This window comes from Castor canadensis, chromosome 11 (assembly GCF_047511655.1).
Source record: "Castor canadensis chromosome 11, mCasCan1.hap1v2, whole genome shotgun sequence".
NCBI classification, from domain to species: Eukaryota; Metazoa; Chordata; class Mammalia; order Rodentia; family Castoridae; genus Castor; species Castor canadensis.
Window position 1 is genome coordinate 99,639,041 of NC_133396.1, and position 26,364 is coordinate 99,665,404.

Here is a 26,364-nt window from a genome sequence, read left to right on the forward strand (position 1 = left end):
TTTAGAAAGAGTAATATAGATGGGATAAATTTGATCAAAGTACATTATAATGCATATATGTAAATATCATAATGACACCCCTTTGTACAATTAAGTTATGCTAACAAAATAATTTTAATAAAATTTTAAGACAAAAATAATTTCACTGATTTGGAAATGCATTAAATTTACTTGGGCATAAATAATCACTAAACATTTTTGATCTTTTCATCTGCCCTTGTACTAACTTCTATTATGAAATAAACACATATAAAATGGAGAATTGGCTATACATAGGTGAAAATATGATTAGGCCAATTCTGCAAACAAAAATAATTAAAATGAATACACAAAGTAAACAATGTACGACCAAGGCTTGGGTCTTCAGTCAACTGGGCACTATAAAAGGACATGCTCACAGTGTAAAACTGAAGCCATGATTCCTAACCCCAAACCCTGAATATAAGCACTCTTTCTTTTTCTCTTTTATTTGCAGTCCTGGGGTTTGAACAGGGCCTCATGTGTGGCAAGTACTCTACCATTTGAAGCATGCCCCGTTTGTTTTACTTTATTTTTCTTATGCTATTGCCAGAGCAAACCTCCGATCACAATCCTCCTTCCTTCACCTCCCAAGTAACTGGGATTACAGACAGCCACCACCGCACTAGGCCCAGTACTCTTCTTTAATACCAAAAATATCACATGCCAGTTGTGATGGCACATGCCTATGACCCCAGCACTTATGAGACAGAGAAAGGAGCATCATGAGCCAGCACAGGCTACACTGGGACTTCCAACCACGTTAACCTAAGCTGGGTATCAAGAGCCTGTCGTCTCAAAAAAAAAAAAGGCAAAATGATCATGGTAGTTCTTTTGGTTTCTATGGACTGAGAAAATACACAATGAGTAAAAGCTACTGAGAATTAGTAATGATTTAAAATAAATTTATCTTTATCTCTGGGAAGGACAAAAAAATGCAATAATTGTTTATTCTCTCCTTGGGTTCTCTTAAGCTAATATGTAAATTTTTATTGCTAAATGCATAGTATAATATGCTCACAACTGTAGATTAAACAAGGCCACCAGAAGCATGGTTGATCCTGGATGTCATCTTATGGTGACACCCTGTATGGCAATGCCAGGTAGGACTGCCCCGATTGCTGGGGAATCTCGATTGTTGGGTTCCAGCCAATGGGGATCATTCTGCCCCATAGTTGCAAGCAACTGCTGAGACATAGAACAATGTGCAGTGTTTTATATATGTAAAGTGGTAGAATGACTATTTTTACAAGATGGATCACACTTAGTCTTTTAAAATGCCAAAGAGAGTCTTCAAAGCTTCAGGATGTATTCTCCCATTGGAATTAAGTTACCTTTTTTTCTATAACCTTTTGGGTGTCTGGTCAAGAGGAGACCTCAATGATGAAATAAACTCAATACATGTTGGCCAAAATAAATAAATAAATTTGTGTTTATTAACCAGAAGTACAGCTATAAAAATTGGAAAGCAGCTGTACAAAGATAAATGAAACAAACTATTTGGTCTACAGAAAATGCTTGCTCCAAATACAGATTTGAGGATTCCTTGTAAAATGCCATATAACTACTACTCCCCTCACCCATACTCCAGGGTCCACAGTCTACAGTCTCAGAACCACTGATTTAATTTTTAAATTAATACTCTAAGAAGAGCCCTATAGGAAGCAATGTTCCATATCCTCCAAGTTTGAAAGTTATGATAAAAAAAGATTCTCCCTCCAAATTAAACACCATTCAAAATTCTGAGACCATTAAGAACAGAGGAGATAGTAAACAGAATTAAATCACTTCAAAGAAAGAATTAGACTTCTAGCTCCAGCTACAGATTTAAAATACTGGCATATAACACATATAGATAGTTTTGTAATATTTCTTAAAACCAATTAAGAAAAATAATCCAAATCTGTACTTTCAACTGCCTAAATATCACCACCCCCTTACCAAGAAAACTGCATCATGAAGAGGAGATGGAGAATCACCAAGGCAAAGACTGCACCAAATGTGGCTCAAGTCCTACTGGGCCATGGCTGCCTCCTTTTTTCCTATACTGCACATAAAGCCCTTTCCTCCCCAAGTGTTCAGATATCCTCAGCATCTAAATCAAGGATTGTCTAAATATTCTAGGCACATTCCAGTTCAAGACAGAATTGAGGGAAACAACTAAATTTTTATTACAATCTGTTCAAGAATAAAAAGCTCTCGTGATGCCTTTTCAAATGCTCACCAGACCACAAACTACAATGCAAAGGACTGTTTGGGGCCTTAAACAGTTAGCAGCTGAACATAGTTACTACTGTTCCTAGTGTGGAAACAGATAAAACAGAACATACCAAAAGGCTGTTTATCCATTTCAGCATGCTCAAAATCCTCCTTGGCATTACATGCAAACCCTTAATGGAAGGCAGCTGGAGTCAGTACTAAATACTTCTGACTATGTATGACTCACTAATTTCAATGGTCAATTCTTTTTTTCAACTTTTTTAAAGATTTCAAAGTAAGTAGCAAACATTTATTAAATGCCTACTTTGTCTAAAACAGTATACCTGTACAATGTGGGGCAAATAATTTCTTTGTGCCTAGTTTTGTCACTGACAAAATGGAAATATTGACATCTATCCTCAGAGATATATGGACTAAATAAAGTAAGTCAGGTGTGCTGGGACATGCCTATAATCCAAGCACTCAGGAAGCTGAGGGAGGAGGATCATGAATTTGAGGCTACCCTAGGCTACATAATGAGATCCTGTATCCCAAAAAAAAAAAAAAAAAAAAAAAGCCAGATGCCAGTGGCTCACACCTATAATCCTAGATACTTGGAGGCTGAGATCAGGAGGATCCTGGTTCAAGGCCAGTCCAGACAAATAGTTTGTGAGACCCGCATCCTCAAAGTAATCAGAGCAAAATGGACTAGAGATGTGGCTCAATTGGTAGAGTACCTGCTTTGCAAGTGTGAAGCACTGAATTCAAACCCTAGTTCCACCAAAAAAAAAAAAAAAAAGATAATACATTTAAACACTTAGAAGAGTGTCTAGAATATAATAAGACCTTATAAAACTGTTAATTATTAACACCTTTTCTGTATAATAGCTTTTATAAAGGCATTGCATATAATATTGATTCATTAATTCTTATAGTGACTGTTATTTATATAAATTTAACTACCTAATTAAAGTTTAGAATTCTTGAGAACAAGACCACATTCTTTTCGAAGCAATAAAATATAATGATTATATTATATCTAATACAAAGACTCAGTCAGATTATCTGGGCTCAACTTCTGGCTCCAGTTCTTCCTAAGAGAAGTTACTTTACCTCTATCCCCTAGTTCAATGATTTGCAATGATCTAAAGACCCCAAGACAGAAATGTAGAAGTCATCCAAGATACCTCCTCTCTAAACTTCCTTATACACCATCCAATTACCAAGCCCTATGATTCTACACTTTTTCATATCTCCACTCTCTATCCTACTTCTCCATTTTCACTGATTTTCCACACTTTTATCATCTCTCACTGCACTGCTCATATCAATCCTAAAGGACATATTGGACTTAGAAGCAGAAAAAGACAGGAAATGTTCCAGGTTGGTAGAATGTGAGCCAAGCAACTAGGAAAAGCAAGAGAATTCAAGGAACAATGCCAGATTAGTTGAGCTAGAAGGAAGGGTTTATGGCAAGAAGTGATATTGTAATGTAAGTTAGAAAACTAAACTGGAGTAAATTATGAAGACTTTTACATTCTCACTAGAGAATTTGAACTTAATTTTGCAAGAATTATCTTCCCCCTCCCCAGTGGTAAAATACTACTAATACTGACACTGATTAAGTATAAAATTCCTTGGCTTTATTTTCATTCTTCCTCCCACCCCATTCTCAAATAAATGAAAAACACATACGTAAATCTGTATAACAATACTACCTATCTAGAGTATCTCATAAAACAAATAATTTTTAGGGCCTCATATTAGTGCATGCTCACAAAAACTAAACATAGTCTTCACATCATGGAAAGTCACTGAATTTCAGAATAATGTGTGATTCGGATTTCAAGAAATAATAAATGGCTCGGAAAAGAACAATTTGTCTTCTTATTATATGTAAAGATCTCCTACCACTCAAACATAGCCAAGAGTCTAAGAAAAAACTCTTAAGAATATCCCTCATTTATATTTTATAAGATTAATGTCTTATTTTTGCTTTTTATATAATAGTTTTCATAGCTTATGGGAACTCTAATGAGATTCTTTGTGAGTTTACATTCTTAGCTATTGGAAAGACACAGATCCTTTCAAGAGCCTGATGAAAGTTTTGAGACTACCCCCAGAAAAAAAATCATATAAGAACATACATTAAATCTTAGATTTCATTTTAAGAATTTCATTAACACTTAACTCCCATTTAGAGATAACAAGAATGCCTACTTTAAAGGATCACTATTATACACACAAAACTGCAGCGCTTTTAACATGGTAATCACAGGGCAAGCAATCCAAATGTTTTATTTTGATTTGCTTGGGGTTTTGTTTTTTGACTTTTGTTTTGTTTTGTTTTTAGTAGGAATTTATTGATAGATTTTTCATTGATCCATCCATTCTTTTATTTAGTTCTTTTTATCAATGTGCTATTGTCTATGACCATATAATAGAAAAAAAACTAAAAGAGGAGATCAAATTTGTAACCTTGCCTCATTAAAAACATACTCCAAGGAAATGAGCTAAATAATCACACTGTAAATATGGCCATAAAAGCAAATGTTACACTAGTGTTTATTTAAAACCTATACACCATTAACACCCAATGCCGCTTGGTGCCAACAAGCTAAATACGAGAAAAACATGCTGTACAAGTTTTCTTATATTCGTGTGTCAGAATGAATAAAATGATGACTAAGCTGCCTAAGAGATCTCCAAGAACAAATGACTGCCATATCTGAATAGTACCAAATTCTTGAACTTGAACTTCTTTCTAGATTTCTTGTACAATCATAAGTATATGAGGCCATCTGGTGGATAAAACATGGAAACAAACAGATTTCTTAGGAAGTTGACAGAGCTCAGGTCTCTCCTCAAAATGTCCAATTTAATACCCTGTTTACTAAATTATGCAGTCTCCTCAGAGATTAACAGCCAGGTTCTGGCTAGGAATCTCTCTGCATAGCTATCTTTATCCCAAACTAGCAAAAATGATACATCTTTCTTATTATCTCTTATGCCTTCTCTTCAACAAAATCAGAGAAGAGGAGGGCAGAACAGGTTCTGCCTGGAAGCAGGGGGATGGGAGAGGTAGGGGGGTGGCACAAACAATGTATACACATGTAAGTAAATGTAAAACACGATAAAATAAAAGGGAAAAAAAAAGATCCAGGTTCTGTCACTAAAATACACATGCTTGACCTAAAATAGACAATATTATTTTAAATCCTGACCACTCCTTAAAGAACAAAAAAAGAATTACAAAGTCAAAAGGATCTATGAATAAAATGACACCAAGAAAATTTTCTTCTTCATTAAAAGTGGTTGAGGACAGGTGTTATCATAATTAAAACTGTAAAAAAAAAAAAGTATTAGATGTACTTGATGCAGAGAACTACCTGTGTCAGGATAGGAGCCACATATCAGTCATCTCTACAACAGCCTCAGAACCAAGGACAACTCCTGACACACAGTACATGCTCAGAAGGTACAGACTGAATTAAAACAAGCCATGAAATGCAAGCCTTACTGCATTCCAAATCAACAAACACAGGTACCTTTAGTGGGTGCAGGCTGTATACTGATAATTGGTTGCTGCTTTGTTAATGGCATAAGTGTTGGCAACGTCTGAATAATGATGGTTTTCGCTGGGACACTGGAGTTCGTCTGAGTCTTGGGTACTGCTGGGAGTAATAAAGGCCTGGGCTGGATTGAAGGTTTTGAACTCATCTGAATTTTTTTCTTTGGAGTCAATCCATTTTCTGGAGAAAAACAAAAAAACTACAAATCAATCTGAAGGGAATTAAGTAAACCCTAGAAAACAGATTATATTACACACTTTTTAGGTACATATTGTCTATAGATTTCTGAGTAACTATCTTCTTCAGCTGGAATTTAAAAATAGCTATTCTATACCCAAGGAGACTGAAGAAAAACCCCTTAATCTAGGATCTTCCTTTTTGACCAAACCATAGTTTCTGAAAGGGGACAGGTGGCCTGGTAAAGGGTAACAGCTAAAACCACTAAACAAAGACTAGGCATCAATGTGGTAACACGCAGCACATCACATTCAGTGTCTTTAACTGAAACTTTAAAATCTCTCCTGAACATGATGGAGCCTAATTCTTTTATTTTTCTTGTGGAGGTGGGAGGCAGTACTGGTGCCTAAACTCAGAGCCTCATACTTGCTTGGCAGGCACCACTTGAGCCACTCCACAAGCCCTTTTTTGTGTTGAGAATTTTTGAGGTGGGATCTCTTGAACTATTTGCCTGGGGCTGGCTTCAAACTGTTATCCTCCTGATCTCTGCCTCCCAAGAAGCTAGGATTACAGATGTAACCACCAGTGCCTGGTGAGTCTAATTCTATGTTAAAGTATTTTCCACCTATAAAAATATAAAGACAGAAACAATCAAAGAAGATTATTTTTCCCTTTCTTCTGCACATTAATCATCCATAACAAAAAATATAGGGCTACTAATTTAAAAACAAGAAGGCAGTTAAATAACAGTATGCTTAATCCAACATTTTCTTTTCAGAAATTGAACTTAAACTCAGACTAAAACAGAAATGAGGAGATAGAGAAATACCAGTTTTGTTCCTAGGACCAATGATTGGCTTATCTTCCTTCAGTGGCTCTGTTGAAGAGGGACTATTACAGCTTTCACCATATAAGGAAAGGGGAGACATCTGGGAACTAGAAGACAAATCCAGCTCCTCCTATAGCAAGACAAAAACACAGACAAATTAATGCAGAAGAGAACAATCCTTCAGCAAGAAAAATGCTTAGAAACAGAGGCAAGATCCATACAGATACAAAAAAATACTTCAAGGCAAAGATGAAACATATTAGAAATTTTATCTATGTATTAAGTACTAAAGTGACTATGGAAAAATCAAGATTATCCATCAGTCCCAAAGGCAGACTAAGTCAAAGTGTGAAGCATGTCTACACCATCCTCTCATATTAAAAATGTGAATGATTTGCTCTACAAACTTTCTATCATACTTGGTTCTCATCATACAAACATTTAGTTCATAAGACTATAGTTAAAACACCAGTATCTTTTCCCATAATCTTTTAGTAAGCCTTAAAAAAATCTCAAAAGCAAAATAATTCTTACTATTTTTATGCTTTTCTATTTACTAACACTGCATTGTCCCAAATATTTTTGAAAAACAGATGAATACTAAAAGAAACAGGACAATTTAACTTATTAGGTAAATTGATAATACAGAGATATAGGAAGACAACATTAAGGGTTTTTTGTTTTGGTTTTTGGTATTTTTTTGCTGGTACTGGAGTTTCAACCCCGGATCTCACATTTGCCAGGCAGGCACTCTACCACACCTGAGCCACTCCACCAGCCCTGTCCAATTTTTTTAATATTCAGTGGCTCTATCTTACTTTGCTAGACTAAAGAAACTTAGCATAGGTGACAAATAGTACTTCAATTCAGAGAGAAAAATATGACTATATGGTAACAGAATAGGAATATCTGATTATGAAGCCAGATGCCAGTAGCTCACGCCGGTACTTGGGAGGTGGAGATGGGGAAGACTGTGGTGAGAGGCCAGTCTAGTCAAAAGTTCATGAGACCCCTCTCATTACAGAAAACAAGGCATCCCTCCTAGCTACAGCAGGAAGAATAAAGTGGGATTGTGGTCCCAGCCAGCATGGGCAAAAGGAGACTATCTCCAAAATGACCAGAGCAAAAAAAGGGCTAGAAACTGTAGCTCAAGCGGTAGACACTTGCTGCCTAGCAAGTGTAAAGCCTTGAGTTCTAACCCCAGTACCACCCCAAAAAATGTTTTGACCTTAATAATTATATGTTAGTATTCACTTAGAAAATATAATAAAGTATTTCACTCATAATAGCAATAATATATTACATAATATGTAATAACACATTACATAATAATAATAAAATACCTAGGAATTTTCTAAAGAATATGCAGAACCTATATAAAGAAAACTACAGGGCTGGACATGATGGTGCAACCCCTGTAATCCCAGGATTGGTAGTTTGAGGCCAACCTGAGCAAAAAGTTTACAAGACCTTCATTTCAACAAATAAACAGCTGGGCATAGTGTTGCCATCCCTGTCAGCCCAGCTAAATGGGAAGCACAAATAGGAGGATCAAGGTCAAGGCCAGCCTGGGCATAAACATGAGACCCTATTCAAAACATAACTAAAGCAAAAAGGGCTGGGGATATAGCTCAAGTGGTAGAACTCCTGACTAGCAAGCACAAAGCACTGAGTTCAAATCCTACGACTGCCAAAAAAAATAGGACCCAAAAAGGAATTCCCACTGGGCAAATATAGGAAAATAAAAGAATCAAAATAAATAATCATAGTAATGAGCCAAAGCCTGTTAAATAAAATAGGAAAAAATGAATTCATACTAATATTAGTGAATAAATATAAAGCTTAATGACAAATACTATCTTTACATAGTTTTAAGTGAACATCATCAGTAATAGGACAAACTTAAATTGTGTCATGAAATGTAAATGAGGGGATGGCAGAGTGACTCAAGTGGTACAGCACCTGCCCACCAAGTTTGAAGCCCTGAATTCAAGCCTCAGTACCACCAAAAAAAGAAATGCAATGGTACACACCTGTAATCCCAACTACTCTGGAGGTGGAAATCAGGAGCATCATAGCTGAAGGCCACCCCAAGCAAAATGTTAACAAGATCTCATCTAAACCAATAAGCCAGGCATGATGGCATGTGCCGATGACCCCAACCATACAGGAGGCCGTAGGTAGGAGGACTACAGTCTTGAGTCTGGCCCCTGACAAAAATGCAAGACCCTATTTGAAAAATAACTAAAGCAAAAAAAGGCTAGGGGCATGGATCAAGCGGTAGAGTGCCTGACTAATGCAGAAATCAGAAGTGAATCCTTTTCCTGGTCTGAAGGACAACACTGGGACATCTGATACAATCTAAATGAGAGCTAAAGATTAGATGATAATAACATGTCAGTATTTTTTCCTGATCTTGATGCCTGTGTTGTTGTTACATAAAAAATATCCTTGTTTGTAGGAAGGAGATAGGCATTGCTTAAGTGGCAGAGCACTTGCCTAGCAAATGCAAGGCCCTGAGTTCAAACTCCAGTACCAACAAAAGTATTTGGGGTATTAGGACATCACATTAGCAACTTACTCTCCAATGGTAGGGTAGGGGGGAAGCAAATCTTTGTAATGTACTTGCAGCATTTCTATAAATTTAAGATTATTCCAAATGAAATTAATTTAAGCAAGAAAACAAGAATTAAAACGAGTGATTTTTTTGTAACCTGATAAAGAACCTCTTTTGAGAGACAAAAGAGAAGAAGGAGAGGAAGAGATAAAGGAAAAGACCAAAGCCAGATACAATGGTTTGTGCTATAGTCCCAGCTACTCGGGAAGCTGAGAAGCAAAGTGATCACTTGAACCCAGGAGTTCAAGGGAGCCTAGACAACAAAAGAAAAAAGAAAAGAAGGAAAGAAAGGAGGGAAGGAGGGAGAGAGAAAGAGAGGGAGGGAGAGAGGGAAGAAAAAAAAGATTGATAAATTAGCTATAGAAAAATATATACCTGGGGGAAATAAATCTGAAAGGCAAATTGGGGAAAAATATTTGCCATTTATATTACAAACTAAGGATGAATAACCCAACATATAATTAAAAACCTAAGATTTTGAGGAAAAAAAGAAACCCACAATCCACAGGAAAAAAATGGGCAAAAATGTGAACTTATAGTTCATTTAAAAAACACAAATAGGCCTTCAGCATATGAAGCATATGAACAGATATTCAACCACACTTGTAATAAAAGATACACCAAATAAAATACCCTATGAAGCGATGAGGGAAAGCATGCCATCCTATATCCGAGAATGCAAAATTATTTAATCTCAATAAAGAGAAATTTGATAATATCTAGCAAAATTACAAATGTATTTATGCAGGTCTCAGATATCTTATTTTTTGGACTAGATTCTAAAAATATCCTGGCAAAAATATGAAGTGACTTACAAACTAGCTTATTTACTATAGTATTATTAGTCTGGAAAAGACTAAAAACAACAACAAAAACACTGAATGGAGTATAATATATACACACAATGAAATATTATGCAGTCGTGAAAAGGACTAGAGAAAATATACACCCTAAAGTTACGGTTATTCTGCTAATTAAAAAAAAGCACTATATCAGACAAAGTATATAGTAGAGTACATAGTAAGCTAAGTTTCTGTTTTGTTCTTGCAGTGCTGGGTATTGAACCCAGGCCTCAAGCTTGCTAGGCAAGCATTCTATCACTTGAGCCACACCCCTAGTCCTTTTTGAGATAGACTCTTGCTGCCTTTTCCCCAGATCCTCCTGCCTTCACCTCCTGAGTAGCTGGGATGATATGCACTACAACATCTGACCAAGCTAACTTTTTTGTAAGAAAGGAGAGAAAGAACAAAGATTTAAAAAAAAAAAAAGGCTTTTATGAATATACCTTGTCATATACTCTGAATTCAAAAGTTAATTTTTAAAATATTAAATCATTTGGAGAAATTTGGGGACCACAGAAAACTTCTGATAGTAGCAATTATAGAAGAGCTTCACAAAGGAAGTAATTTTCTGGAACTTAAAGGATGAGTTTTCCAGGAGAACAAAAAAGAAAAAAGGATGCATAAAACTCTTAATACTATAAGAGCAGAGTCTCCCTACACTTGGTTCCCTAAAGGCTGGAACAGTGCCTGACACAGCTGAATGAGTAGAGTACACAGGAGCTCTCTCAGGAGGAACTCTTGCAGGAGTTAGGCTAAGCAGAGTATAAAAGCAGGAGGGGCCGTTAGGAACAAGACTGGAAAGGTACGCATAGGCAGGTCATGGAGCACCTAGTACACTAGGAATTTGAATTTCATCCTTCAAGGTTTTTAAGACCTGACACAGTCAAGTTTGTGATTTTGAAAGATTTCTCTTTGAAGATGACTCTGCTAGGAAAGGTCAGGGAGTTGGAAGGTGGTGTAACAGTTAAAGTCCTATTAGCCTGCTGGGCACCTGTGGCCCATGCCTGTAATTCCAGCTACTCAGGAGGCAAAGATCAGGAGAATCACAGTTCGAAGTCAGCCCAGGGAAATAATTTGCAAGACCCTATCTCAAAAATACTTACACAACAAAGGGCTGGTGGAGTAGCTCAAGTGGTAAAGCACCTGCCTAGCAAGCATGAGACCCTGAGCTCAAACCTCACTAGAGTCCAAAAAAATTTAAAAATTCTATTGGCTTAATCCAAGTGAGATGATGACAGCCTGGCAGGACAGAAGAGAATCTTAGAGATATTAAGTGGACATAATTACCAGGATTTAATAGCTGACTAACTGTAGAACCTGCCAGAATGAAGGTGTCTCAATTTATAGCAGATATAACACATTGAAATATCAATTTAAACTTTCTTCTTTCCCCATTACTTAAATCAGGTACTTCCTTTTCTTGACCTCAAGGCCTTTGTCTTGGTGGAGTGCAAAAGCATTCTTGGGATCCACCAGACTTCTGTAACACCTTAGTCATTCAAAAGATAATACTAGGTACGCCTGTATTAAAGAGATCATTCTTGATTCTATGGCTCAGGAGTTATAAAAACTTGCAATTTGGGCTGGTGTTGTGGCTCAAGTGGTAGAGCACCTCTCTAGCAAAGCCTGAGGCCCTGAATTCAAAACACAGTACCACAAAGAAAAAAAAATCTTACATTCTTCTATGTCCTTAAAGAATATCTATTTTAATAGGGAGGAGAGTGGGATTCAGAGAGACAACTAGTAAGCCAAAAAACAAACAAAATACTAAATATTGCTAAAATGCAATAAAATAATGAAACTACTGTGGCAAGAACAATAGGTGAAGGAGGCTAAAACAAAAACCCTAACAACTTCCTAGCTCCCACAAGCCCCTGCATCAAGTTCCAGTTTCCTCAGGAGATAATAAGACTCCTCATAGCACTTAATAAATATTAACTGTCTCCCCATATCATATTTTCCAGATAGCATTATAACCCAAATCACTGCCAGTGCCGGTGGCTCACACCTGTAATCCTAGCTACTCAGGAAGCAGAGATCAGGAGGATCGTGGTTCTAAGCCAGCCCAGACAAATAGTTTGGAGACCCTATCTCAATAAAACCCATCAAAAAAAAAGGGCTGATGGAGTGGCTCAAGGTTTAGGCCCTGAGTTCAAAACCCATACCACAAACAAAATAAATAAATAAAATAACCCAAATCATTGTAAAAGACTGGCTACTTACAGGAACATGCTGAGTTGAAGAACAAGAGTCCACTGACTGAGGAGATGAGACCGAACAACTTGAGGAAGCTGGAGAAAGAGGTTGAGGCTCTGCCTTAATATCTTTAAATGAAAAACACAGAGTAAAGGTTTTTCTCACCAGACAATATAAACTAAGAATAAAATGAATGAGAAAGATAAAAATCTACTTATGAAATTCAATTAGACATGAAAGCTGAAAGGTCACCAAAATATATCACTAAGTGAAAAACTGGTGTATAACTGGTATATGTTTCTATTTGTGTAATAAATTGTATATGTGTTTAAGATACTATCTATCTACTTGCATCTATACTAATTCTGCAGAAGGGTAAACAGAGGGAATTGTTAACAGTGTTTGTTGTCTCTGGGGAGCCAAACTTATTGGCTGAGGAATAAGAGCAGGAGGAGATATTTTTCTACCATATAAAACTTTTGTACATTTTAAATATTATACTATAAGCAAAAAAATATAGAGCCAAAAAAAATTTTTAAATGTCAGAAACAGGAATGAATTATTTTGGAAAGTATTTTTGATAATACGATCAAAACTGTTCATATCTTTTTAACGATTATTCTATAAAAATGTATTCAGAACTATAGCCCAGGCAATATTTCCAAATGTCAGAGCAGGAGTGGCAGTCTGTGCTTTCCCAAGCCACAAAATATCCATCATCCCTGAAGCCACTTCCCTATCAAGAAGTAGAATCTATTTCTCCCACCTTGAATTTAGATAGGTTGATGATCCCATCAATCAGTACAGTATAACAATAAGGCCGTGTGAAATCTAAGGCTGAAACACTAGCACTTGGAGCCTTTGAAGTCTGTCTACCCTGGGACTATCACATGGTGAGACAATCAAGCCACACAGAAAGGCCTACTGCAGGTACTCCAGCTGGTGGCTCTAGTCTTTAAGCTGTCCCAGACAAGGCACCAGAGATATGAACAAAGAAACCTCAAGATGATTCCAGCCCCCAAATGTTGAGATACTCTAGTCTTCAAATCTCCCCCAGTTGAGGTCTAGACATCAAGAAGCAGAGACAAGACATTTCTGGGGCATCCAGGCCATAGATTCTGAGAAACTAAAAAAATGGTTGTTATTTCAAGTTTCTCAGATTTAGAGTTAAACAACAGTAATAAGAATAAGGACCTTGTGTGTCCCATATTCTCTGTGGGAAGGCAGGCAATGAGCAAGATAAATAATACATAAAATGAAGAGGAATAGGAAGGGAGGAATTTAAAAGAAGGAATGTGCTGGTTATTTATATATTGTCTCTCAGCATTAATCTACCTCCCATAGTCTATGATGCAAATTATTAATATATTTTCAAGCTGTCTTCCTTTTAGGTGCTGTCAATAAGGGATTCTAGAGGATGCTAGAAGGTAAAACTATCAGCTTTACTCCATCAGTGGCAATTTGCCATAGGTTCCAGCTTCTGTCACTACAAGCAACCTCTACCTCATCAAGCTCCCTTAAGATATTAGCACAGAATATCAGAAGCATGTACAACAAATGCACGGGACCCTTCCACCAAGTTCCTAGGTTCCGGTAACCCCAACTTCATGTCTTTGATTCCCGAAGTCCTGTTGGATTCCTATACAGGACTAATCTCTCACAGATATTATTCATAATTCAAAATCAGCATTTCTACTTCTGATACGAATGAACTACTTGTTCATTACACTATTGAAAGATAACCATGAAATCTCTATTTTCATTTTGTCAAGACATTTATTTATGTACTACCATACCAGAAGTAGGATATTTTAACCCACCAAAGTAGACCAATAGCCATACCTACTTCTGAGTATTGCCAAACTATAAAATAAATAGATCTGGTAAAAGCTTTTACCAATGAAGTACATAATTACCTGTACAGAATTGGTTATTGATGTTCCAAATGTCTGATTCCCAAGGCATCAAATCCAAATCAAAATCAAGACGATCAAAATTATGTTCCTGTAGGTTTTAAATCAGCATAATTAAAATAAAATACATACATCGTGAAATCAAACTATCAGACACAATTTGGCATAAATAATAAAACTGCTATTACCCAACCTAGTAAAAATAATTTTCTAAGTCAAGTCTAAGTTCATCTTCAGAATACATCTTGGAGAACCTAGAGATAAATCAATTCAGTTATTTAAAGCTCTGTAGGCCAGGCATGGTGGTGCATACCTGTAATTCCAACACTTGGGGAGGCTGAGGTAGAAGGGATCATGAGTTCCAGTCTAACCTGGACTACATAGGAGACCCTGTCTCAAAAAAAAAACAAAACAAATGAACAAAAAAAAGTAAAAAGCCAGTCAATACAGATAATAAAACAACAACAATAAAGTTAATAAGCCTTAGTCAAAATATAAAAATTTGGGTCCGGCATAGTGGCTTGCACCTGTCATCCCAGCTACTTGGGGGGAAGGAGATAGGAGGATCAAGATTTGAAGCTAGCCCAGCCCCCCCGCCAAAAAAATTAGTGAGACTCTATCTCAAAGAACAAGATGGACATGATGGTACAAGCCTATAATACTAGCTGTACGAGAGACATAGGTACAAGGATTGTGGACCAGAGCCAGCCAGGGCAAAAAGTGTAAGACCCTATCTGCAAAATACCTAATGCAAAACAGTCTGGAGGATTTTTTTTTCCCTACCTTAAGTGGTAGAGTGCTTGCTTGCCTAGCAAGCACAAGGCCATGAGTTCAATCCCTAGTACCACCCCAAAAAAGTAAAAATTCATCTGGTAATTGTTAACCATTTATTAGTAACTTCTAGGACAATATTTTTTAATGACAATGACAACAAAGTTTATTAGGCAATAAATTTAGTATAACAGGATAAAAGTAGGGAGAAATGGGGGAAAACAGGAGAAATATTTCCTGCTCCCCATGCAGGAAATAGGAGTAAAGACTCCTAGGACAATATGATCACTTTGAAATATCTATTATATTGTTTATTTTTATTGGGAATGTAACAAAAGGAAAGAAGAGAAACTGTTTTATTAGACTACTCTTATCTGAGTTAATACTGTTCCAGGGTATAGGAAGAAAATGTATAGAAGTTCACCTGAAAAAGAAATCTTAAATCATGAAAGAACCATTTTTTTTAAAGCAATTTCCTTTCACTTTTTTTCTCTTATTTGAATCAAAAAACTAAGCAGCCCTGTACTTTCCGCAACCAACAAATCCCTAAGCATTCTTAGTCTAAGTACATTAGCAGTGCTGCTTGCCCGTGTGCTGCAGTACTTTTAAACGGGTTCAACAGTGACCATGCTCTACCTCAGGCATGCCTCTCGCTAAGTCCTCAGTCGAAAAGTTAAATACCTTTTACAACAAAGGGATTTCATCTGGTTGGGAATTATCAGGCCCATTTTATGTAAAGTGAATCACACTAGCACTTAAATACTCTAGTTCTTCAATGATTTATGGGAAATTCTCCCACCCTGTGGAAGAAGGAAGACACCAGGACCCTCTGAGATCATTTAATACAACTTCTTCATGTTTTAATAGCAAAACTAAGGAACTGGAAGATTGAGTGGCTTGAGTAAAGTAATAGAATGTTAGCTATAAAAGCAGGAATCTTTCAGATTTGACACAATTTAAAAGAAACAAACTGTTTCTTTTAGAACCTAGACTTAATCAACTAGCCAATATGAAAACTCGATTTACTCAGTAAGTCACATTCTATAGTACCTCACAAAACACTGAAACTATTAAAATCCCATAAGCTGATCTGGAAAAAAATACAACATGGGCTTTACTCTCTCCTATTAATTTATAGTAAAACAACTGCTAAATTATTCTTCAAAAAATAGCTGAAAGTGTCTGTAGACTTGGAAGTAAACTGACAATAACTGGTGCTGGATAGAGGAGCCTTATTTTTTATTATGGCAGCTTGCTATTTTTGTAACATGGTGACTTCGTTGAACACAATCAAAGTAAAGTAGGAACTGATCTTCCCCTTGTTCCTGGTTGAGTGAGCAGATAATTAAATATTAACATCAGCATCCTTGAACAGATCCAAATGAGCAGTGTTTGGCTACTGCTGTGTTTTGACGGTAGTCAGAAGCTTTGAAGTGCTGCTTGGCATCTCTCTTCCATGGAGCTCTCCCCATTCAAACAGGATAGATTTGGTAAAACCCTAGTTAGATTGAGTCCTGCTTGCCTTCATTCGGTCATCTTTCTATGAATTCAGTAATTGTGAGGAATCTGTTTGTTTGGGGAGGGAGGGGAGGGTTCCTGACCTTTTTATTTTTTTTAACAGTTTTTTAGCTGATGTTTGTGAAGAGAGTGAGAGAACTATGCTGCTAATGACAGAAATCCTATCTAAGAAAGTGCGTCTCTTTATAGAGCACTGTCACACCATCCTTTGGACCCTCTGCTGGAAAAGTAGAATCAAGTCTCCAACGATGCCCTTTTAGTTGTATCTTGCAGTTCCATAGCTGTAGGGCAGTACTCTATCTTACCTTTGTGGATGTAAAATATTTTGTACCTGCCTATGATATGAAATAGTGACTGTACTTTATCAGAACTGTTTTTATTATTCTAGAAGGATTTCTTTGCAGGTAATGACTGAGAAGCTAATTTAAAAAATTATATCAGATACCACAACAGTGACAGAACTTTGCCATTTTTCTGTGGTTTTTTTTTTTTCACTTTTACTTATCTTTTTTTTTTTTTAACATAGTATGCTGGAGGTCTCTACAATTTTGTTCAGATGGCTGCAGAACCTGGAAAAGCTCTTGCTGCTACTGATGCATAGCGTACTGCTATTGTTTTTTAATATAAGTATATGTGAATATACATAATTTGAATTTTTAGAAACTTTAGCTGTGCTGTCAACTTTGGAAAAAAGTATCTCAGTTTACTGTGTTGAGTTGGCATTGTACAGAAATTAACAGCCATATTGGTCTAGAAATGTTAAACTTAATTTTTTCCATTTGTACAGGGGTAACGCAATATATTAAATATGTAAGGTCTTATCTACGTGAGTTTGGTTACAGAAACTAATGAAGTATTCTCTAAATGAAAAAAAAAGAAGTATTTGAAAGTCACTAAGCAAGCATTATATATTTTTATATTCAAGTTGATAAGTTTAAAAATATAAGTGATATTCAACCTGACTGATAAATTACTCTAATAAATTAGAGTTCTATAAGCCAATGAGCTTCCCATGTGCTAATTTAAAAAAAAATCTAAGACATTTTTAAGGGCTCAAAGAGTTACAATAATAGCTTTTACACAAACCCCTAATCAATCAAAGACATAAAGTAAGGATGGAACTGATTTTCAAAGTTTTCTACACTAAAAATGAAGTTGGTAAGTTCTGCTTGACTGGGTCCATTAATCACACACACCCAATATCACACCATTCCCCTTAAGCAGCAAAGTATCTATAAAAACCAAGAAGTGAACCGCTTAAGCAACCTTTCCAAGGTTAACCACCCTTGGGGTCAAAGTAGGCATAGAAAACAAATCTTCTCACACCAAGACCAAAGCAATTCTATTGCCCTACATTTACTGATTACAAAATGGCTACTAACTTTCATAATTAATTCTAAGTTATTTAAACTAGCTTAAATCTACTGTTCTGAAACTTTCTTGTAATAACTATAGTAAAGATTAAACATCACATTATGCAGTGTTTCCCTGCTAGTAAATACTTACAGTCACATCTGCTGCATCCAATTGCAGCTCATCAGTATCTGTGATATAACCAAGTTCGGCAAACAGCACAGAATCTTTAAACAAAAGAAAAGATATTAACTGTCAATTCAATGATTTGACAAAAGAACAACCACTATATCCCTATGTCAGCTCTATTAGGATTTCTCATTAGCCATTACTATCATTAATAAACTCAAGCAGCATGAATGACAAGCAATTCAAAGCTGAATTCTAATTATCTGTTGCTTTCTACATAATTTTTATTTTATTAAACTAAACCCCTACAATGGAGATTTTTAAATTTTTTACAATAATGTAAAATTTTTTTCCAACTTCATGTGAATAATTGGTGGTAACTTTCTAGAACATCACTAATAGGAATTCTGTTGATACATCTGTGTTCAGCAAAAAGAGAGAAATGTGGTTGATCAGCAATGATGACAAGAGAAGACAACAGAGAATATACACGTACTGTATATTTGCCATTCATGCCTAAGTTAAGAGTGCAAAAACTTCTTTGTGAACAATAAAAGATTAACTCATCTAAACCATTAAATTCATTTCAGCAAACCAAAGCATATTCCAATTTCGAATGAGGTTTCCTTATAAAACAAGACAATATGGACAAGAAAGGATCCTTTAGTAATCTAGATTAAAAACTTTCTGAGAGAAAGGTGCAGACAAGGCCCAAAATGGCTGTTTTCCATCAATCTGTAAGGCTTCCATTCTCCCTAACACTTTGAGAACTTCAAGTGCTGTGAAGAGTTTTCCTTTGTGCTCTCTATTACTGTGCCACGGAAATGGCTCCAACATTTCCTCACAGCACATGTTCATGAACTACCCTGCCAGTCTATTATTAACTTGCCTCATGACAAAACATTTCACCAACTTAAAACAACATAGTACACAGCAAAAAAACGGCACAGGTAGTAATAAGGTAACACATACATTTCTCAGAAAAGGTCACCTTTTTGCTCCACAGTCAAAACTCATGTAAGTAGATGACTGTGGCTATGTATCTTATATATAGGCTGAAACTCTTCAAGAGTTTTCTGTATCTGCTGTCTCTCATTTCTTTCTTCTCATTCATTCTTGAATATGCTATAATCAAGCTCTCTCCTTCACATATAAAACGGTTATTAATGTCGTCAATAACCTCCGTCCTGCTAAATTCAATGGAAATTTAGTCCTCACCTATCATATGACCCACCAACAGTATCTGACACAGCTTCATACTTTGATGTTAATTGAAGCATTTTCTTCTCTTAGCTTCCAAAATAGTACATTCACTTGGTTTTTCTCCCACCTCACTGGTTGACCCTACCATCAAGTAGGATCATGAAATTGTCCACAGGCTCAGCATAAGCTTTTCTATTTTACTCCCTTTGCAGTGTCACTGAGCTCACAACTTTAAATAGCATCTAGATTCCAGCCATTTCCAAACATGTATCTCTAGCTGATAATGTCAATGCATACACACTGAGTGTGAACATCTCCTCTTGATTGTTTAAAGGGTACTTCAAATTTAGCACATCCCAAACTGAGCTTGTTATCACTTTTGCCAAACTTCCTACTGTTCTGTCCTCATCTCAATTCATGATAATTCAATTCTCCAGTCAGTCAGGCCAGTAACTTTGGAATCATGGTTTACTTCTCTTTTTCACTGTCTTATTTAAAGGTGGTATCTTTCTCTCTTTCTCTCTCTCTCCCTCCCTCCCTCCCCCCCCCCTCTTCCCACCCCACCACAAGAGGCAGGGAAATGCATAATTTAAAAATTGAAGAATCTGCCAGGCACCAGTGGCTCACCCTGTAATCCTAGCTACTCAGGATGATGGAGGTTTGAAGTCAGCCCAAGTAAATAGTTTGCAAGACCCTGCCTCAAAAATACACAACACAAAAAAGGGCTGACAGAGTGGCTCAAGTGGTAGAGTACTTGTCTAGCAAGCATGAAGCCCTGAGTTCAAACCCCAGTATCACCAAAAAAAAACTGAGGAATCTGAGTGCAGGACATGATGTAAGAATTCTTTGGATTGTTCTTACATCTTTTCTATAGGTTTGAAACTATTTCAAAAAAATAATTTATGTGTGTCAAGCTGGGTAGGGTGGTATGCTCATATAGTGCCAGCTATTTAGGAAACTGAAGCAGGAGGACTGCTTGATCCCATGAGTTTCAAGCCAACCTGAGCAACACATCAAAATTCTGCCTCAAAAATATATGTGCATACATATGTAAACATGTATGTATGTGTGTGTGTATGAGTATACATCCATTCTACCATCATAACTCATGGGGACTGCTACAGGAGCCTCCAAATAGTCTCCCTGCCTCTGCCTTTTCCCTCTTTCAATATATGGTCAATGGAATAGCTAACAAGCTATTAAAAAAAAAAACAAAACAAAAAAACAGGATAGACAGCCATGGTGGCACATCTACCTATTATAATCCCAGCACTCAGGAGGCACAGGCAAGAGGATCACAAGTCAGCCTGGGCTACACAGCAAGACCTCTCTGTCTCAAAATAACCAAAAAAAAAAAATGTTTTAGGAATCAGGATTCTCACAGTAAAAGAAAAGAAATACAAGTACAACCATAAGCCACATAGTGATGTCTCAGTCAATATACAGCATATACAAGTGGTCTCATAAGATTATAATAGGCAGCTAGAGGTGTGGCTCAAGCAGTAGAGCACCTAGGTACCTAGCAAGTACCAACCCCAGTACCACAGGAAAAAAAATTATAATAGAACTGAAAAATCCCTATTGCCTTCTGGTGCCATAGGCATCAAGAGTGTCTTAGAATGATGCATTACTAAGGCATTTGTTGTAAACAATCCTGTGTTGCCAATCCTATCAAAATATAGCACATGCAATTATGTAAAATATAGAAACAGTTCTTAATGATACTAGTTTATTATTTTTAGCATTATTTTAATAGAGTGTGAGCCTTCTACTTATAAAAAAAATCTACAATAAAACAGTATGCCATGTTACAGTGGCACAGACATCATACATCTCACATATACTGTGACTCAATTGCATCATTTTTCTCCATGCTTGATTTAATCTCATGTTGTTTTGTTCATAGGAGCAATAAGATATACCATATATTCGTACACCATATAATCTAAGAGTATATTAGACTATACTATCTAGGTTCACATGACACACTTCTCAAAATTAGTCTGAATTCATGCTTTTTAAAAATAAGTATCTCTTGTTCTTAGGAAATACATAGTGAAGTGCTGAGATGTTTCAGATGATCTGTTTAGAAGTTTCAGATGGCGAAAGAAAGGGAAATGTGGTGTCATTCTGAGAGACTGTGGCAGGATGTTAACAGTTAAGATACATCTAGATAAGGAAATGCAGGTTACCAATGTACTAATCTTTCAACTTTTCTGTGGTTAAAAAAAACTAAGGGTGGGTTGATAAATATATTCTTATATCCACAGGATATTTCAGAAGAACCCATGAGAAACTGGTGGCACTAATTATCTCTAAAATAGTTCTAAAATCTATTCCTAGTCCCAAATCTTTCTCAATTCCAAACTACTGAAATTTAGACTTCTCTCAGCACTAGCAAACTATGATTATTATACAGCAAGCTTTTCTACCTGACCTCCACCTTGACCATCTATTTATTTGTTTACTCCTTATATGTTTAGTAAGATGAGAAATGACCACTGGATTTAGCAACACAGAAATCAGCAACGACCTTAGAAACAGTAGTTTCAGTGGAGTGTTCAAATCTAACAGGAGTGGCTTCAGGAGACATGAAAGAAGATAAATTGGAACCATTACACATGGACTTTTAAGGAATCCTACTAAAAAAATAAAAATGAGAAATGTGGTAGCAGCAAGAGGAGAAGTACCAAGCTGGGCATCGGTGGCTCACACTTATAATCCTAGCTACTCAGGAGGCAAAGATCAAGAGGATCGCAGTTTGAAGCCAGCCCAGGCAAATAGTTCACAAGATCCTATCTCGAAAAAAATCCATGACAAAAAGGGAGGGGGGGGCTGATGGAGTGGTAAGGTGTAGGCCCTGAGTTCAAATCAAACCCCAGTACAGGAAAGAAAAAAAAGAAAAGAAAGAGAAGTGCCATTTCAAGAGGGTTTTGGCATTTTATTTTGCTGTTGTTATTGGGGTTTTTTAACTCTAAATAAGAGAAGTAACTACATGCTTACTGGCAGAGATGATGGAAATGACGCTGCAGGAAGCAGAAGGAAGAACAGCTTGAGAAACATTCTTGAACAAAGCAGGAGGGAGCTAAAGCACACGAGAAGGACTGGCTAGGAGCAGGAGACTATTCTCAGCATCAAAAGAGAAGGCAAACATGCTGGTAGCTGAGTAAATGAGGCAGTGGGAGATTGTGGAAGCTCAAATTCCAAGGAGGTACTGGAAGTTTGAAGAGAGAAGAAACTTTATAAAACAATATAAGAGTGGGAAAGTGACAAGACCAGAGAAATATGGCTGGCCTGGTCTATTTCAGGTAAGTATCATAAATTTAAAGTGAACCCAGTCAACATGGCTGAATTTTTTTTTAGCTAGGTTCAGTTGCAAGTGCAGTCATGGAGTAGGGAAAGTTAGATTCAAGTGAGGCTGTAGTTTATCCAAGAGACCAATAAAACAAGAAATGGACAAGGACATTAAGGGTATAAGCAAGGGAATGGTTATAAAGATTGTCCAGAGTACTTAACCCAGGTAAAGAGAAAGTGATGTCATGATGGAAACAGAGACAGTGAAAAGATGAAAAAAATCTCAGTAGGATCATAAGACTGTCAGAATTGGAATACTAAAAGGGGTAAACCACCAGGCATGCACATCTGTAATCCCAGCACTGGGAGACTGAGGCAGGAGGATCACCTGGGCTTACATAGTGAGACCCTGTCTCAAAGAAACAAAAACAAAAGTGGGGGTAGGGGTAAACTAGTAAGACAAGAGATGGTGGTCAGAGTAGGATGTCTGAAAGTGAGATTATGGTATTGGAAATTAAAAGATTTAGGCTTATGATCAGGGGAGTAAATAGCCCAACAAGGTGAAAAGCAAGATCACAAGTAGAGAGAAGGTCCAGTACATAAGTGTACTTAAAGGATCTTCTCTGAGAATACTAAAAAATCTAAGAATCATGACAGGTGTGATGTTCAAGGAAGTGTCAATAAGCTATTAGCTAAACTTTTCAAAAAAGTAAGAGTGACTTAGGAATCATCAGATCAATGCAAAAGAGAGAGGTGGAAGATTGCATACTGTGACAAAATGAGATTTTTACCTAGATATACAGTGGAGGAAAGGAGAATGCAAGTGGCAGGGACGGACAAAGAAGACATCAATGTCGCCTTCAGAGGCACTATGATTTAAAAAAGCCTTTGAGAATGAAGAGTTACACTCACTAGGGCATTAGGGAAAGCTGTGGTATCTGGGAGCAACAGGTTTTGGTTAGTGCAAGAAAAGGAAGAGAGCCTTTGTGGAAGAAACTGAAGACAAAAGAAACCATAGTAGCAGGAAGCTTCGCAAGTTGGTACATATATCTTATGTGGGTCCCCGCCTCCCGCAAAAGTGGCTTTTGCACAAATACAGGCAAGAGGGAGGTAGAAGAAATGAGAGGTAAAATATAAAGATAGCCATAAGAAAAGATGCTCAACACCATATGTCATCAGAAAATTGCAAATTAAAAAACAATGAGATACCACTCCACACCTATTACAATGACTAAACTCAAAACACTGTCAACACCAGATGCTAGTGAGGATGCAGAGCAACACAACACTCACTCATTGCTGGTGGGAATGCAAAATGGTACAGCCACTTCGGGAAACAGTTTGGCGGTTTCTTACAAAACTAAACATATTCTTACCATATGATCCAGCAATCATGTGCCTTAATATTTACCCAAATGATGTGAAAGCTCATGTCCACATAAAAACCTGCACATCAATGCTTATAGCAGCCTCACGTATAATTGCTAAAATTTAGATGCAACCAAGATATGCTTCAATGGGTAAATGGATAAGCAAACTGTGTGCTATGGACTGAACTGTGTCCCTCACAACCGCATATATTGAAGCCCTAACCCCAACACAACTGTATCCAGAGATAGGGTCTTTAGGAGTTGATTAAGGTTAAATGATGGCATAAGGGTAAGGTCCTAATCTGATAGAACTGTGGCTAATAAAAAGAGAATGACTCTTTCTCTCAAAGTCATATGAGGACATAGCAAGAAGGCAGTCATCTTCAGGCCAAAAGAAAGCAATCACCAAAACTGGAAAATGCTAACAACCTGATCTTGAATTTCCAGCCTTGAGAACTATGAGCAACAAAATTTCTACTAAGCCACCCAATCTATAATATTTTGTCATAGTATCCTGAGCAGAGACTAATGCACTATGGAACATCCCATAATGTAGTATTATTCAGTGCTAAAAATAAATAAGTTATCAAGCTACAAAAAGAAATGGATGGAATCCAAATACATGGCATTCTGCAAAAGGCAACCACTACAGAAACAGTGAAAAGATCAGTGCTTATGGGGTAGGGATGGGGAGCTCAAGAGAAGGGAAAGAGGGAAGAATAGATAGAGCATAGGGAATCTTTAGGACAGTGAAACTACTCTATATGATACTATAATGATGGATACAAGTAATGATACATTTGTCAAAACCCTTACATTAAGGTCTAAATTAAGCTTTATCCATTAGTTAATAACTGTATCAAAACTAGCTCATCAATTGTAACACAAATATCACACTAATGAAGATGTCACCAATTGGGGAAATCATGGGGAGGAAGGATATGAAACTATATGTACTATCTGCTCCACTACACTGTAAATCTAAAACTGTATTTTTAAAAAGCAAGATTACTAAGAACTGTATTAAAAATAATTACGTCAGCCAGGCATGGTGGTGCACATCCGTAATCTCAGCATTCAGAATGCTAAGGCAAGAAGATCACGAGTTCAAAGCCAGCCTGAGCTACATAACAAGCTGCTGAAATAAATAAATAAATGTAAAAAAAATAAAAACAGTGAAATTCAGATTTCAGTTTATATGAGCTTTTATTGGAACATAGCCATTCTTACTCATTTACATCCTCTATGGCCACTTTTTCACTACCACATGGAATAGCTTTCAACAGAAACCACATGATCACAATGCCTAAAATATTTACTATCTGAACCTTTTCAAAAAATCTTTGCAGACCTCTGCTTTAAATTTCATTATCCAAATTTTTTAAAAAGTCCTATCATAGGTTGTTCTGGGCTGATCAATTTAATTATTTAAAGTTGTTAGAATTGCCAGAAATACTAATTATATAATCTGACTTTTAACATTTAACTGAGTAGCTTCTAATCTTATTAAAACATAAAGTACACAGCAAAATAGTTGAACACCCGAAACAGCAATTCCCAAAGAAAGAATCTATATTTTACTGAGAAACACTAAAAGAAGCAGTGTTGCACTCTGGTACCTACTGAACACCTAAGAAATTGAAAGTGTTCACCTAAGAGAAGACAGTTAACAATTTGAAAAGGAAAACCTGAAAAACAATGGGAAAGGGACACATTCAGGGAGGGACAGGCAGGATACCTGAGAGAGGAGTCAGTCAATTGACTGCAAAGAACGGAATGCTCTGTTAAAGAACATTAAGACTAGAAGTCAGGAAAACACAGCTGGGTATCAGAAGACAAAGTATAATAAAGCTATCAGGAAGTGCTCCACAGACATAGTTTAAGAAGTATTATGAAAATATGGTTGACTAGCTGAGAAAACAAATTATAACTACCCAACATACTGAAGCAAAAACTGAGGCACCTACAAAGAACCCAACTTGCAGAAATAATTCAGGAAAGCACTGTAGAACAGAGATGCAGGTTTTGGAGGTAGACAAACCTGCTTCTACCACTCACTAGCTTTAACACTTTGAGCACAAATTCTCTCAGCTTCACTTTCTTCATCTATAAAACAATGATACTTCACTGGACTATTGTGGCGATTAGATAAAATAATGCACGTAAAGAGCTTAGCAAGGGGTCTCACAAAAAGTAAAGTGCTGGCTGGGAATCTGGCTCAGTGGTAGGACTTGTGTGCTTGCCTAGCACACATGTTCCACGCTAGTACCAAATAAATAAATAAAGTGCTAAAGAAATGCTGTTACTATGACTAATATATTTGGCCTGGGAAAATGCACTTGGTCATAGACAGTCAAAAGTTT

General features: G+C 36.7%; 1 protein-coding gene across 2 annotated transcripts in view; it reads right to left on the minus strand.

Moving 5' to 3' along the window:
- Positions 1-26,364, minus strand: part of Atf6 (activating transcription factor 6) — a 187,343-nt gene that overhangs the window by 159,836 nt on the left and 1,143 nt on the right. Inside the window, exons 2-7 of one of the 2 annotated variants that reach the window (XM_074047640.1) lie at positions 18,159-18,232; positions 14,677-14,753; positions 14,367-14,454; positions 12,478-12,578; positions 6,796-6,925; positions 5,766-5,969 (exon numbers count right to left, since the gene is read on the minus strand). In XM_074047640.1, coding sequence (XP_073903741.1) covers positions 5,766-5,969; positions 6,796-6,925; positions 12,478-12,578; positions 14,367-14,415 — 484 coding nt within the window. In that variant the 5' untranslated portion in view covers positions 14,416-14,454; positions 14,677-14,753; positions 18,159-18,232. The remainder of the gene's footprint in view (positions 1-5,765; positions 5,970-6,795; positions 6,926-12,477; positions 12,579-14,366; positions 14,455-14,676; positions 14,754-18,158; positions 18,233-26,364) is intronic. The other variant, XM_074047639.1, reaches the window with a different exon arrangement.